Genomic DNA, 15,542 nt, shown 5'->3' with positions numbered 1-15,542 from the left:
GAATCCTTCCCAAAGTGGACTGTTGATGGTAGATGACCAAGGGAGCTGGGTTGGCGTTACTATGGCAAAATCATGTCCTAACATGGTCACATTATTTTGACTTGCACCTTTTACCATTTTCATAAACACCTGAAAGCATGGGGAGGGGTGCCAGTGTCCTTCAAGCAAGAAGTGCCACCAGCCAAGTGAAAAAGCAAGCATCAATTCCATTATTCTATCTATTCCCCTGGAGGTGCCACTTTCACAATGGCCAAACCTGATCAGAAGTTGTTTTACTTGTCTTAAATAGGGAAAAGCAATAGGACTGTTCAAACATTTATCTGAGCACATGGACAGGATAACAACTCCATCACTACAGAATCAGTACTGAAGGACTCTGCAGATACAAACTTGTGTACAGAGACTAAAATGAATCAGAGGTTTCCCAAACAATTTGGACAGAGCCAACACGTGAAGATACCAGTGGCTCCAAGCAGACACACTCCTGCTCCCTTTCTGCATCTTGCTACCGCCAATATTAGCAAGAGTGCTGTATTTGTCGATCCATGGAGACCTCAACCCTGGCCAGGCACCTAGCTTTGACTGCAATTGTGCTCTTTGACCACCAGAGGCTCCCCTAGCTTCAGTAGATCTGAGCTCTGCTCTCTGAATGGCAACTGTTGTGGAACAACAGTGCGAGAGGACTTGTCCTCAATGATGTGCTGTTTCTAAGCTTCTCAGGCACTAGCTGACCAAATGGGGAACAAGAGTCTAGACTAGATGTGCTTTTCTCCAGATCCAGCTGGGTAATGTTGTAATGCCCAATTTCAGCAAGGTACTTGTAGCATGTGTTCTCAGCTCAAATCATGGGACTATCTCCTAACACTTCTAAACACATCTGGCCTTACCTTTTGCTTGTTCTCACAGTGACAATGGACTCTGGAATGGTGTAATAGCATCAAAAGTGAAATGGAGTGGATTTTCGAATGGATGCTCAGCCATGAATTATCCTGGAAGTCACAATCCCATCACAAGAGTTATTGTGATGAGAAAAGAGACTAATAGTAAAGCACTTCATGCACTTACAGGTACTCAAGATAGGGAAAAGGGATACATTCTGTTCATTAATGAGGTTTAATTGTCCGTCCCACCCTGAAAATGGAAACGTTCAAAACCATCCAAACACATCAGTATCCATTACATGGGTCATAATGTGATTTTCAGAAATATTTTGTTTTTCAGAAAGCATCTTTTGAGAACAAACATGAAAGATGCCAAACCATGTAGATAATTCCTCCTATTAATATGATGACTCTCATTACTCTCATGAAAGCAGTCTTTTATGAAGCTTTGAAAAGCAGCTAGGAGGGAGAAATAAAAAGCCCATTCCTCCCTCTTTCTTAGTCCTGTCTCTTTGAAGGTTGCTTTTCTGACAGTAGGGGGTTAGCTCTGGGTCTCCAATTGCTTTAAGCTAATAGTCAAGCCCAAACTGGATGAAAAGATGAAGAGTGGAATTTGATCTTAGAGAACTTAATGGGTCAGGAGAACATGCCTTTCAGATAAATCCTTGCAGCCTTTTTAAGAAACCTGGCAGCAAAAGCTGAGGTGTGCCTCTGGAGGAATAATGGGCCGAACTCTGAAGATATTTTCTCTGCTTAATATACTCTGCACCTTACATAGCACAGTAAGAGCAAACAGTAAGTACCCTTACCGTGGTTTGTGAATGATTTAACATGCTTTAATTTGCACAATGCAAGCAGAAGGGGGGGGCGGTCTACTTATTTATGACGCTCTTCTCTACTTGGCTGGCATTCCATCTTGCCTTAAGCATTGTGTGATGCCCAATTTTGTGTGACAGGAAGGGTAAGGCCCGTTCCGTGAGTGGAAGTCCATTCTGCCGGCATGCAGAAACCATTATTGTTGAAAAGGGTTCAGAAAAGGGCAATCAAAATGATCCAGGGAATGGAGCAACTCCCCTACGAAGAAAAACTGGAGCATTTTTGGACCTTTCAGTTTGAAAAGGCACATGAGAGGTGACATGATTGAATTTTATTTTAAAATTATGCCCGGCACAGAGAAAGTGAATAGAGAAAAGTCTTTCACCATCTTTACTCTAGAACTCATGGGCATCCAATGAAGTTGCACGCTGGAAGATTCAGGACAGGCAAAAGAAAATACTTCTTTCCACGGTGCATGGTTAAACTAGGGAACTCAGTTCCACAGGAGGCAGTAATGTCCACCAACCTAGGTGGCTTTAAAGGAAGATTGGACAAATTCATGGAGGAGAGCGGTGGTCTAAACCACTGAGCCTCTTGGGCTTGCCAATCAGAAGGTCGGCAGTTCGAATCTGCGTGATGGGGTGAGCTCCCATTGCTCTGTCCCAGCTTCTGCCAACCTAGCAGTCCTAAAGCATACCAGTGTAAGTAGATAAATAGGTACCGCTGCGGCAGGAAGGTAAAAGGTAGTTCCGTGCGCTCTGGCTTCCATCAAGGTTTTCCATTGTGCCAGAAGCGGTTTATTTATGCTGGCCACATGAGCCGGAAAGATGGCTGTGGACAAACGCCGGCTCCCTCGGCCTGAAAGCAAGATGAGCACCACAACCCCATAGTCGCCTTTGACTGGACTTAACCATCCAGGGGTCCTTTACCTTTACCTTTACTATTTTTTAATTAGTCACGTATCACTCGAAGGTGTTCCAGCAGCTTATATTAAAGCAAAACATGTGCACATCCACACTACCACAGGGTGAGGAAAGAGGGGGGAATCATATAATAAAGTAATCTTTCATACAATATACAAGTGATAGAATAACAACACACGAGCCCCATAAACAGCAGCAAACAACATTAGCAGTCCTCAAACAATAAGCAAAGCAATACTCCCATCCACTAATGAGCAGATAAATCAAACCTCAACCCCCCTCCCTAGTCCAAAAACCATTCACATCAAACCAGCAGTTCCCCCCTTAATCTCCCCACCACACCTAGAAGTCTGCCATCAGGCCAGCTGCTGCGAATCTGCAGCGGGTGGGTCCAACATCCTCCGGGGGGGGGGGGTCCATCATTTCTCCCTTCTCTTCAGGGCGGGGGACAGTAGCAGCAAAGCAAAGCAGGGAGATGATGGCAAAAGTTTGACCTGCTTTGCCATTGTCCCAGCTTCTACTGCTCCTCTCTTGCTGCTCTTAATGCTGTTTCCAGCCATGATGGCTATGCGCTGCCTCCACAGCTGGAGACAGAAATGCTTCTAAACCCAGTTGCTGGAACAATAGGAGGGGAGAGTGCTTTGTTCTTGAATCTTGCTTATGAGTTTCCCACACGCTTCTGGGGGGCCACTGTGAGATCAGGGTGCTAGGCTAGATGGCCATTCCTGATCTAGCCAGACCCTTCTTATATTCTTTTTGGATGGTAGTGCTATTTTTCTAGAAAAAGAGGTGTCGGGACTCCCCGCGAACACCCCCTTGTTCTCTTATAATGGCAATGGCATCCACCTGAGAGGTGTCGGAACTGATGTCCGGTGAGTTCCAGCTGGGGGGGGGAGCCCTGAATAGCACCAATTGTGATTGAAGGATTGAAGAGAATATTCTTCTACTAGGAAGTCAAGCTTTGGGAATATATATTTTTTTTCAAATATATGTGCATTACATTAGATATTTAGGTTTTGATTTAAAAGGAATTCCATCCCCAAATCAGTTAGAGTGCATCTAAATCATTTTTAGGTTTTGCATGTCCCATCTCTGAAATTTGTGTGATGTCTGTTGTGCAGTGAAATTTGTATTGTTTTATCGTTTTTATGCTCATTTGACATTCTTTAAGCCACTATTGCAAAATGTACCTCCTTAGAGGCATAAGCTTTCTAGCAACTCCTTGGGAGCGCTTTCGACTGACCTGTGCTCTGTGGACTCTTGATAGCTTTTAACATATGGGACACAGTATTTGCAGCATACTCTCTACTCTCTACTCTCTACTCCTATAGAATAGGAGCAGAAAAGGGGACATATTGAGAAGGAAATAACTGATTTGTAGTAGGGGGACCTCCAAAGTAATAAAGTGTTTCAACATAAAATAAAAAAGGAAGGAAGGGGTTTCAACATTATTTGTATTAGCACAAACCCCTCCGACGACCTTACAGTGAAAGGGAAGGGATCACAAATCAAAATTAGCAACAACAATCCTAATAATCCAGATTGGACAATACAAATCTGTAATTTAGTAGTCTGAATTTATATTCTGATGAAGAGAGTAATACTGAATGTTATGCTGGTGTTGACATAATTGATTTTATATTGCCTCTCCTTTCAGATTCATCCTTAGAGACGGCTAGGAGCCTCTTGCCAATTTTAGTCAGTCCTTCTACACATGAGAATGAGTTGGACATCCACAGTCAAAACACAGAGTCCATTCACCTCTCAGAGGACATTGAAACAATCATAACTAGTCCATGGGTAACTTGGTTTGTTCCTTCAGTCCACATTATTGTTGTTATGTTCAGTCTTCCTTTAAACATTATGGCAATCCTCGTGTTTGTGGTCAAAATAAGGCTTAAGAAGCCAGCTACAGTGTACATGCTCAACCTGGCTTTTGCCGACGTCCTCTTTGTGTCTGTGCTTCCTTTTAAGATCATCTACCACTTTTCTGGAAACAATTGGACATTTGGACCGGAAATGTGTCGTTTCATCACGTCTGCCTTTCACTGCAACATGTACTGCTCCATCCTGCTGATGGTGACCATAAGCGTTGACCGTTTCATGGCAGTGGTGTATCCAATGCAGTCTCTATCATGGCGCACACCAAGACGGGCTGCTTTGATCTGTTTTGCCATCTGGATTATAGCCATAGCTGGAGTGATTCCTCTGCTTCTCAAGGAGCAAACAGAAAGATTCCCTCGCTTAAACATTACCACCTGTCTTGACTCACTAGCTGTCTCTACAGTTAAGACATTTTATCGTTACTTTTCTGTAGTGTCTATTTTGTTCTTTTATATACCATTACTAATTTCTGGTACCTGTTATGTGTGCATTATAAAGAAACTTTCTTCATCCAATGTTGCTACAAAGCCAGGTAAAAAGAAGCGTGCCATTCTCCTGTCTGTAGCTGTCTTGTCCTCTTTTATTATTTGTTTTGGTCCAACAAATGTCACGTTTATGCTGCAAATCTTCAGCCTTTTGCCTGAACAGCAGGTTGCAAATCTCTTGTTTGCATGCACGCTTGCCACTTGTATCACTTCCATAAGCTGTTGCATTGACCCCTTGATTTATTATTATGCCTCTTCAGAGTGTCAAAGGCAGGTCTGGCGTCTCCTTTGCTATAGAAAGCATTCTGATCTGGAAAGGAGCATTCAGTTTTCAAGCAGTAATATGGAAACCTCATGAATATAGCTTTTAATCATTTGCCCAGAGCACGGGTCGGCAAACTACGGCCCGGGTGCCGGATGCGGCCCCCCAGGCTCGCAAATCCAGCCCGTGGACTCTGCCACCACTCAATCAGTCCCTGCGCACTGCGGACGCCTCGCCGCACAGGGACTGACTTCCGTGGTGCTGGCACGGCTTCTGGGTGGGCGACGATGCTGGTGCGGCTTCGGATTGGCCACAGGAAGCTCCTGCAGCCGATCCGAAGCTGTGACGTTTGGATTTGCATGCAGGGGAGGCGACGGCACAGAGCAAAGCGGAGGCAGCGCTGCTGACCCCATCACCTGAGCGGGGCTTTTCCCATGGTGACAGTGCGTGCTTGGCAAGGGCCCCTGGCTTCCCGTCGGCCTCCTCCGACACCTCTTCCTCCTCGTCTGCCATTGCCGCTCCTGCTGTTGCTGCTGCTTCTTCTCCTCCCCAACACTGCTGCATGGCCCCTTTCCGGGCATGAGGGATACACTGGTACCCCAGGTTAAGTACTTAATTCGTTCCAGAGGTCCGTTCTTAACCTGAAACTGTTCTTAACCTGAAGCACCACTTTAGCTAATGGGGCCTCCTGCTGCCGCCGAGCCGCCGGAGCACGATTTCTGTTCTCATCCTGAAGCAAAGTTCTTAACCCGAGGTACTATTTCTGGGTTAGTGGAGTCTGTAACCTGAAGCGTATTTAACCTGAAGCGTATGTAACCTGAGGTGCCACTGTATGAGGAAAAAAGAGGCGCCGCTGCCGTTGCAGGTAACCAGGCTTGGGCTATTCTCCACCTCCCCGCGGTGAAGCAGAGCATGCAAACCAGAGGGGATGATCATTGCAAGAAGATTTGTGCAAGCACACAGAGACCTTGCCTCAATATTGCATGGTGCGTACTTACCCAGGAGTTGTTACGGTCTGGTGGGATGTGATGTCAACTAAACTTTTACACAGAGGGCAGGCCCACTGGAATGAATGGACCCGGGTTGGGCATGGCCACTCATGTCAACGGGTCTACCCTTGGGTAAAAAATAGAGACTGCCGCGTAAATATGCATTTTTAAAAAGCTGTAGGCCAGCCCCCGACAGTGTTTGAGGGACAGTGAACCGGCTCCCTGTTTAAAAAGTTTGAGGACCCCTGATCCAGAGCATAGCATTTTATCTTGTTAGTTTATTAATTGCCTTTTGTATAAATCTCAAGGTGGTTTGCAACTACACAGTTATATCTGATGTAATGTACTCATTCATAAAATTGGGTTTTGCATGTCACAGAGGTGGATACTGGTTCACAGCCTTTGATGTCTATGTATTTATTTCTATAGGATATAGAGCATTTAAACATGTCTGAATCAGATGCCAGAGACTAGACTGACTCTGAGGGTGAAGGAATGCAGGCACAGACAGAGCAGCCTCTGACAAAGGAGCAAGCGGAAGATTCGCACCCCGCCTTACACATTCCCAGAATCAGAGAGACCAGCAGATTCAGAAGCTGCTCAGTCGGGGGAAGAGCTGCACAGTTTTGAGATAGTAGCTAGGCAACCAGGAGGAGGGAGCCTTTAGGACTTTCTTCAATAGAGAGTGGTGGGGAAGTCCCTCCCTCCCCTAGAACTCAGAGGAGTGAAAGGGTCCAGGAACAACGGAAGCACAGGGGAGGGACAGGTGGCCCGTGGAGTGCTTCTTGCTGCAGAAGGGGAGGGTGAAGGGGGACGGCTTGATGCTGCTCTCAGTATGTTGTTGTAAATAAAATGGACTATAAACCTGCCAAAGGCTCGTTATTTCTTATCGGAAGCCCCCGGAGAGAAGGGGAAGCTCCCTTGCTTGCCAGCGTACCTGACAAAATACTTTGCATTGAATCACTGCCTATGGCATTGAATAACTGCTCTTATGAAATGGGGGCAAGACATTATGCCTCTCTGCAAATGACATATTGAGAGAAACGGGAGTATTATTAGTAAGGCACCTGGTTTGAACAGTAGAAGACCCAATGGCAAGCTTACCGAGGGTATTGGAGAAGATTTATGAATTTGGTCAAGTAGCAGAATTTAAGCTGAATAAGAGTAAAACGAAAATGCTGGTGAAAAATATGACAGAGCAACATCTAAAAAGGTCTACAAAATATTACAGAGTTGACAATAGATAAAAAGTTAAGTATTTAGGAGTTTGATAGCAAAGAATATTAATGTTTATAAGGATAATTATTTATCTACTTGGAAAGAAGTAAAGAGAAATCTGGAGGTTTGGGAAGGATGAATTTATCATTTTGGGTGAGGATATCTATGGTAAAAATGAATGTATTGCCAAGAATGTTGTTTTCATTTCAATCAGTAGCCATGATCAGCAGGGCAGCACACTTCAAGGAATGGCAAAAAGATATTTCAAAATTTATCTGGCAGGAGAAGAAGCCAATAATAAAGCATAAATTATTAATAGATTCTAAAGATAGAGACAACTTTTCTCTGACAGATTATAGGTTATATTATGAGGTGTCCTGTCTTTGCTGGCTCCGAGAATGGATAACATTACAAAATACAGATATTTTAGATTTGGAGGGTCACGATGACAGATTTGGCTGGCATGCGTATCTATGGTATGAAAAAGTTAAAGTACACAGAAGATTCCTGAACCATCTAGTGAGAAAGTCACTATGTGTAGTATGGGAGAAATACAAAAAATTATTAGAGCAGAAAGCACCATGGTGGTTCTCCCCATTTGAAGTTATTTTTGTGGGGGGAAATTGAATATGAGAAAGGGCTGGGCAACATATAAGGAAATTATTATTATTATTATTATTATTATTATTATTATTATTATTATTAATACCCTGCTCATCTGGCTGGGTTTCCCCAGGCACCCTGGGCAGCTTCCAAGAAAATATTAAAATATAATAATTCATCAAATATTAAAAGTTTCCCTGAACAGGGCTGCCTTCAGATGTCTTCTAAAAGTCAGATAGTTTTTTATTTCTTTGACATCTGATGGGAAGGCATTCCACAGGGCGGGTGCCACTACTGAGAAGGCCCTCTGCCTAGTTCCCTGTAACTTGGCTTCTCACAGTGAGGGAACCGCCAGAAGGCCCTCGGTGCTGGACCTCAGTGTCCAGGTAGAACTATGGGGGTGGAAAAGCTCCTTCAGGTATACTGGACCAAGGCTGCTCCGATGGGAAGGGAGGCATTGCATTGCCCGAGCCTTGCCACTGCCGCTTTTGGCCCGCCTTCTCTACCTTCCATGCCTGACCCACCACGCACCACTTCTCCTCCACCACCGCTACCGAAGAACCAACAACTCAGAGGCTGCCCAGGCTCATGCTGCAGCATCAACGTCCTGAATGTGATTTATTTGTTTGTTTGTTTGTTTGTTTGTTTGTTTATTTATTGCGTCCCCGGATTCATTGAAAAAAATCGGGTAACCTTATTTTAAATATCCCATTTAGTCCATATACATCGCTTTCCTGTTTCTACTCTTCTCTCAATGAATAGACTACACCATTTAGTAAGTTTAGATGCTTTACTTACAAAACTCCAAAGGTCAGATTCATGTGTTATTCCATTCAACAGCAAGAAAAACATAGGTAGAAATCTTGGGATACAAAATATAGTGAAATAGCTCTAATGTCAGGATCTGCCGGCTTGAGAAACAGCACGCAAGAAGTAATTTAACAAAAGATTTATTGCTTACAAGCAATTAGCCTCCGACTGCTCTCTCTGAGCAACCATACATCACAATCAAATTGACCCTTCTGAAAAATCTTTCCGGCTCCTGCAGAATATCCTGAACCTCTTACCCTAACATTTCAGGGGTCATCTTCTGTCTTGGACTTTCCCCATTTGTCTATCCCTGGGACTGATGGGGTCAACTACCTCCCCTTCCGGTGAGGAACTGCTCTCCCTCCCTTGTGCTGTGAGTGACTGTGATTCCTGAGAAAGCTGGCTTCCCTCCAGCCCGCCTCTCCTGAGCTGATAAGCGGCATTCCTGCCAGCTTCAGAGGGGGGAGTTGTCAGCCCACTGGTTCCAGCTGTCTGAGAAGAAGAAGAAGAAGAAGAAGAAGAAGAAGAAGAAGAAGAAGAAGAAGAAGAAGAAGAATTATTATTTATTTATACCCTGTCCATCTGGCTGGGCCTCCCCAGACACTCTGGGCAGCTTCCAACAAAATATTAAAATATAATAATTCATCAAATATTAAAAGTTTCCCTAAACAGGGCTGCCTTCAGATGTCTTCTAAAAGTCTGGTAGTTGTTTTTCTCTTTGACATCTGGTGGGAGGGCGTTCCACAGGGCGGGGGCCACTACCGAGAAGGCCCTCTGCCTGGTTCCCTGTAACTTGGCTTCTCGCAGCGGGGGAACTGCCAGAAGGCCCTCAGCACTGGACCTCAGCGTCCGGGCAGAACGAAGTCTGCAAGTCTCTCTGTTCTTCTTCTGCCTGCCTGCCTGCCTTCTATCTCAGGCTGTACTTCTTGGCTTTGGGCTGGTGTGTTCATGACATCTAAGCATATGGTCTGAGTTCATAGCAAGCGAGTTCAAGCACATCCTATTGCAGTGAGTTCACATGGTGAAAGAGAACAAATAAGGAGGAAGCTTAACTTCCTCCCAGGTGAGGGGCATAACCTGAGTCTAGGAATGCATTTCTGTAGTCTTAACCCCTTCATGCATTAATGAACTCCATGCTTGCTAGTTATATTTGACTGCAATTCCCCACAAATGTCACCTCCAAATGTCACTTCCCCACAAATGTGAAGGAGTGGACTATGTCTACTTTCCTCTTTCTGAATGAACATCACCTACTGTAGCCCACTTTGTAGCCTCTGGCCCCATCCACCACTACACCAGAAAAAAAGAGTGTGACCTGTGGCTTGAAAAGGGTCCCCTATCCCTGATTTCAGCTAACATCATGGGCATAGCCAGAGGGAGGACAGCTCAAGTAAATAAATAAAGATACTTAACTAGCTGACCCATCATGTCACAGATAGCATGGTTCTAACAAACGTCCTTTCCCCCCACCAGCAAAAATCCTGGCTACGCCCACGGCTAACATTCATTCAGGTCTAAAGTGGATTAATAGTCAAGCACTTTATCCACTGAGAAAATATATAAGAAAATGAAAAATTATCTGTTAATGTTATTTAGGAGCCCTAAATCTTCTTTCTTTGCTGAAAATGGATAAATGGAAAACCACAACAATTGCTTCTATATCAATTACTTGCCTCATAATGGGATTCCCAGAAATTATTTGCTTTTAGGAAGCATCTTTTAGAAAAGTAAAGAGAACAGAAGAGTTGCCTGAGAGTTTTCATATAGCGCTTTGGGAATTGGGCAGAAGAGAGAGATTAAAAAACCCCTCTGCTGCTTCTAGGATGAAGCAATGTGATGACAGTTGGGGTTGACTCTGCCCCTTCTGTTGATGTATGGCAACATTCAAGCCCAAACTGGACAAGGAGATGACAGCTGGATTTAGATCTCAGTGAGGGTTCTGTATTCTGAGGCAAAATAAGCTGATTTTCAGGGAAATCCTTGCAATTTCTTCTAGGCAGAACCAAAGATGAGGTGCACCTCTGAGGCAGAAACAGGCGCTTCCCTCAAGATCCTCTTTTCTTTGCTCAGTATAGTCTCCGCCATATTTAGCACGGCAAGTGCAAACAGTAAGTACAACCCAACATCCTTTCTCCACAATTTAATATTTAAAGCAATGTGTTTATATTGTGCAATTGTTTCAGGGAACATTCACTTTCTCTTCCTTTTCCAAATGATTGTGATATGGAGGAAGAACCAAGTTGAAGGGTTTTAAAAGAGGAGGGAGAATATCCTTGTAAGGTGGGGAGAAATCTGCTTTGCAGTGGTTATATCCAAATATTTCTAATATTCAGTTTATCAAACACATAAAAAGTCTCCAAGTGACTTGCATCATTTAAAAACAAAACAAAAATAATAAAATATAATGATTGGTTTCACTGAACTGAATTCCAGTTCATACCTCAGCTTAATCAGGGCTTCCGTTTTCAATTTGAATGGAATCTAGTTTGAGGAAATGCACATTGAATGAGAGTATTTCTCATGAAGCAATGGGATACAGATGGATTGTAGCTAACATCCTGTGTACCTGGGTTCAAACACTGATGGTGAAAGCACACTGGAGCAGGATTAAACAGTAATGTGTACACAGCCTAAAAGCAGGAAAAGCCTAGTCAGAAGTCTAAGACAGGGAATGCATGGCCCTCCAAATGCTGTTATTATCTCACATTTTCATGTAAAACCATACACTGAAGTTTCTCATTTGGAATAGGGAAAGCCAGGGAGAAGGGATAGCAATGTAAATCTTGTCCACACCACTAATTTTTAAAATACAGTGGTACATCTGGTTACGAACTTAATTCTTTCTGGAGGTCCGTTCTTAACCTGAAACCGTTCTTAACCTGAGGTACCACTTTAGCTAATGGGGCCTTCCACTGCCCCCGCACAATTTCTGTCCTCATCCTGGGGCAAAGTTTTTAATCCAAGGTACTACTTCGGGGTTAGCAGAGTCTGTAACCCAAAGTGTTTGTAACCCGAGATACCACTGTACCCTATTAATTAAAGCCAAATCTATAACTTCATTTGAATTAATATTCTCATAAGTAAACCAGAGTTGGTGTATTGACTTCTGTAACATTGTTAACCTGGCCATTTATATATCTGATTTACGTATTGCAGATTCCACATCTCCCGTTCTTCGTTTTGCTTTCCCTGTATATTATAATCATGATGTAAACAACTCCAATCAATCTATCACAAAACAAGCTGAAAAATACTTGACTGGTCCATGGATGACTCGCTTTGTTCCTTCACTCCACACTGCTGTGTTTATTTTCAGCCTTCCTTTAAACATTATGGCAATTCTCATGTTTGTGGTCAAATTAAGGCTTAAAAAGCCAGCTGTGGTGTACATGCTCAACCTGGCTTCTGCAGATGTCCTCTTTGTGAGTCTGCTTCCTTTTAAGATTGTCTACAACTTTTCTGGAAACAACTGGATCTTTGGGCCTGTGATGTGTCGATTTGTCGCTGCCGCCTTCTACTGCAACATGTACTGCTCCATCCTGCTGATGATGGTGATAAGCGTGGACCGTTTCCTGGCTGTGGTGTACCCAATGCAGTCCCTATCCTGGCGCACAGCAAGACGGGCCTCACTGGTCTGCTTTCTCATCTGGCTTCTGGCTATAGCTGGGGTGATACCTCTGATTGTCAGTGAGCAAACACAGAGATTATCCCGGTTAAATATTACAACCTGTCACGATATATTAGATATCTCTGTTATTATGGCTATATTCCGGCATTACTTTTCTGCATTATCTATTTTGTTCTTTTTTATACCGTTATTAATCTCCGTCACCTCTTATGTGTGCATTATATGGAAACTTTCTTCATCCAGTGTTGCTACAAAGACTGCTAAAAAGAGACGTGCCATTCTCCTGTCTGTAGCAGTCTTGTCTTCTTTTATTATTTGTTTTGGTCCTTCAAATGTCCTATTACTAGTGCACAGCTTGCGCATCTCATCTGATCAACCCCTTGAAAGCCTGTATTTTGCCTACATCTTAGCAGTCTGCACTGGGTCCATAAACTGCTGCATTGATCCCTTAATTTATTATTATGCTTCTACAAAGTGTCAAAAGCAGGTGTGGGATCTCCTGTGCTATAAGAAGCACTCTGCTTTTGCACAAAGCAGTCAGACAACAAGCAGCAATGCCACTAACCTTTTAAGCGGCCCGAATAATTTGTCTCATGCATAGCATCTTACATTAAATATGTTTGCAGTACAGTAATACTCATTCGGAAACCTGGTTGTTGCATGCCACCTATTTTACAGCCTCTGTCTTTAACGTCCATGCATTCTTTCTCTAGAATGTTTATGCTTTTTCTTATATTCCAAGAAAAAGGTATCAGACCATGGTTTTTCTGCAGCTGCTGTTAAAATAATGTCTGTCTAGAGATGTGATTTGCTCCAATGGTGACTGTATAGAAATAAATATTATATATTGTTGTCTAGTTATTTTCTCATTTCAATTTTCATTAACAAATAATAAGTGAATTTTTGCCATTTTACATCTATATGAAGTAATTATGAGTTTGTGGGCAAGGGGGATCAATATGTTGATGACACTAAGGTCTCTTTTTCCATAACATCTGTGTTGGGGGAGGCTGGGCAGTCTCTGGACCCGTGCTTGGATGTAGTGGCGAGATGGATAAGGAAGAACCAGTCTGAGTTGGATAGAATTGTTGTTGTTGTTTAGTCGTTTAGTCGTGTCCGACTCTTTGTGACCCCATGGACCAGAGCACGCCAGGCCCTCCTGTCTTCCACTGCCTCCCGCAGTTTGGCCAAACTCATGCTGGTAGCTTCGAGAACACTGTCCAACCATCTCGTCCTCTGTCGTCCCCTTCTCCTTGTGCCCTCCATCTTTCCTGACATCAGGGTCTTTTCCAGGGAGTCTTCTCTTCTCATGAGGTGGCCAAAGTATTGGAGTCTCAGCTCAGAAATAAATATTATATATTGTTGTCTAGTTATTTTCTCATTATAATTTTCATAACATTGTTACCCAACATTAACAAATAATAAGTGAACTGTTGCCATTTTACATCTATATGAAGTAATTATGAGTTTGCGGGCAAGTGGGCATCAATATGCTGATGACACTAAGGTCTCTTTTTCCATAACATCTGTGTTGGGGGAGGCTGGGCAGTCTCTAGATCCGTGCTTGGATGTAGTGGTGAGATGGATAAGGAAAAACCAGTCTGAGTTGGATAGAATTAGGCTACAGTTTTACTGATTACAGAGCAACAGGTTTGATGAAGGCATCAGGCATCAATCCATGTGATCACATAGCCCATTTGCTGCTTGATAAGCTTATCTTTTGACCATGGGTAGGCAAACTAAGGCCCGGGGGCCAGATCCGGCCCAATCGCCTTCTAAATCCGGCCTGCGGACAGTCTGGGAATCAGAGTGTTTTTACATGCATCTCTGGGTTATTTGTGGGGCATAGGAATTCGTTCATTTATTTTTTTTCCAAAATATAGTCCGGCCCCCCGCAAGGTCTGAGGGACAGTGGACCGGCCCCCTGATGAAAAAGTTAGCTGACCCCTGCTTTTGACCATCACGGTTACTCACCCTGGCATGAAACGCTATCCAATGAACTTCCCCTGGCCACCGGCAGGAGGTGCCATGGCCTGTCAGTCCACAAGCTGAACTTCTGGACAGAAATTGCTGCCTCCAAGATCCCTCAAGGGGATCCCCTAGGAGCTGCGACAAGGTGCCCCCTCCTTTACCCCTCCCTTTTAAGCAACTAGCTCAATGCCTCTTACCCAGGGCATTTTCTTTTAGCAGGAATTCACTGGAACTCAGTTCTGGCACCTCTCAGGTAGGCACCATTGCTATTATAAGAGAACAAGGGAGGTGTTCATGGTGAGTTCTGGCACCTCTTTTTCTAGAAAAACAGCACTGCTCTTACACGACAACAGTTGTGACAATTTAAAAGTGTAGTGGAAACAAAACAAGAGAAATTATTAAAAGGGTGCCAGGTGGGGAGATCGGCTCTGAACTGGAGTGAGGAGCAGCAGCGGGGGAGGGGGTCCTTTTAAAACTTCCAGAGAGGACCAGACTCCCAGAACCTTCCATCTAGTCTGCTCTGGAAGTTCCTCCCCTCACCCACAGCTCCCAGCCCCTCACCGCAGCGCCAAGTCTCACCCAGCTCCAAAGAGCCTGACCCGACACAGAATACTCCTGATGCTTCCACTTCCTCCTTGCAACTGCCCCAGGCTGCAACAACTGCCCCCAATAAGCATTTTAAATAAAAGGACACATTCTACTCATGTAAAAACACATAGATTCCCGGGCTGTCCATGGGCCGGATTGAGAAGGTGATTGGGCCGCATCCGGCCCCCCGGGTCTTAAGTCCCCTACCCCTGATTCAGAGGGATGAAACTAGATGAGATGGCAGTGATGGTAGCTTTTCCAATGGAGAAGACAGAGCTTTGGTGTATTTCATAGCTTTTTGTCAGTCTCCATGACTACATGTAGCCAAACAACTTAGCAGTAATAAACATTCAGAATTGCCTAATGTAAGCAGACCGCTGAATCCAGTTTTTGTTGTCTAAGAATCTGAATTACGCTTGGCTACATGTGTGTGTGTGTGCGTGTGTGCGCGCGCGCACGTGCAGACTATAGGTTTTAGCCAACA

The 15,542-nt window shown here is 44.0% G+C and overlaps 2 protein-coding genes across 2 annotated transcripts; both read left to right on the top strand.

The window, feature by feature from the left end:
- Window positions 1-4,215: 4,215 nt before the first annotated feature.
- On the top strand, window positions 4,216-5,617 carry LOC128423378 (proteinase-activated receptor 1-like). The gene has a single exon (XM_053408462.1). The coding sequence runs from the start codon at window positions 4,460-4,462 to the stop codon at window positions 5,345-5,347; it is 888 nt and encodes a 295-aa protein (XP_053264437.1). The 5' UTR covers window positions 4,216-4,459; the 3' UTR covers window positions 5,348-5,617.
- A 6,472-nt stretch (window positions 5,618-12,089) lies between these two features.
- On the top strand, window positions 12,090-13,356 carry LOC128423302 (proteinase-activated receptor 1-like). Its single transcript, XM_053408302.1, has one exon. It carries the CDS (start codon window positions 12,141-12,143, stop codon window positions 13,098-13,100), a length of 960 nt encoding a protein of 319 aa, XP_053264277.1. The 5' UTR covers window positions 12,090-12,140; the 3' UTR covers window positions 13,101-13,356.
- The last annotated feature ends 2,186 nt before the right edge of the window (window positions 13,357-15,542 follow it).

This window comes from Podarcis raffonei, chromosome 11 (genome assembly GCF_027172205.1).
Source record: "Podarcis raffonei isolate rPodRaf1 chromosome 11, rPodRaf1.pri, whole genome shotgun sequence".
NCBI lineage: Eukaryota > Metazoa > Chordata > Lepidosauria > Squamata > Lacertidae > Podarcis > Podarcis raffonei.
The sequence above is the reverse complement of the archived record's forward strand: the minus strand, read 5'-3'. Positions and strand labels throughout refer to the sequence as shown.

Excerpts from the sequence above, each read along its gene's own strand:
- LOC128423302 (XM_053408302.1), top strand. The coding sequence starts at position 12,141 with ATGACTCGCTTTGTTCCTTCACTCCACACTGCTGTGTTTATTTTCAGC.
- LOC128423378 (XM_053408462.1), top strand. The coding sequence starts at position 4,460 with ATGTTCAGTCTTCCTTTAAACATTATGGCAATCCTCGTGTTTGTGGTC.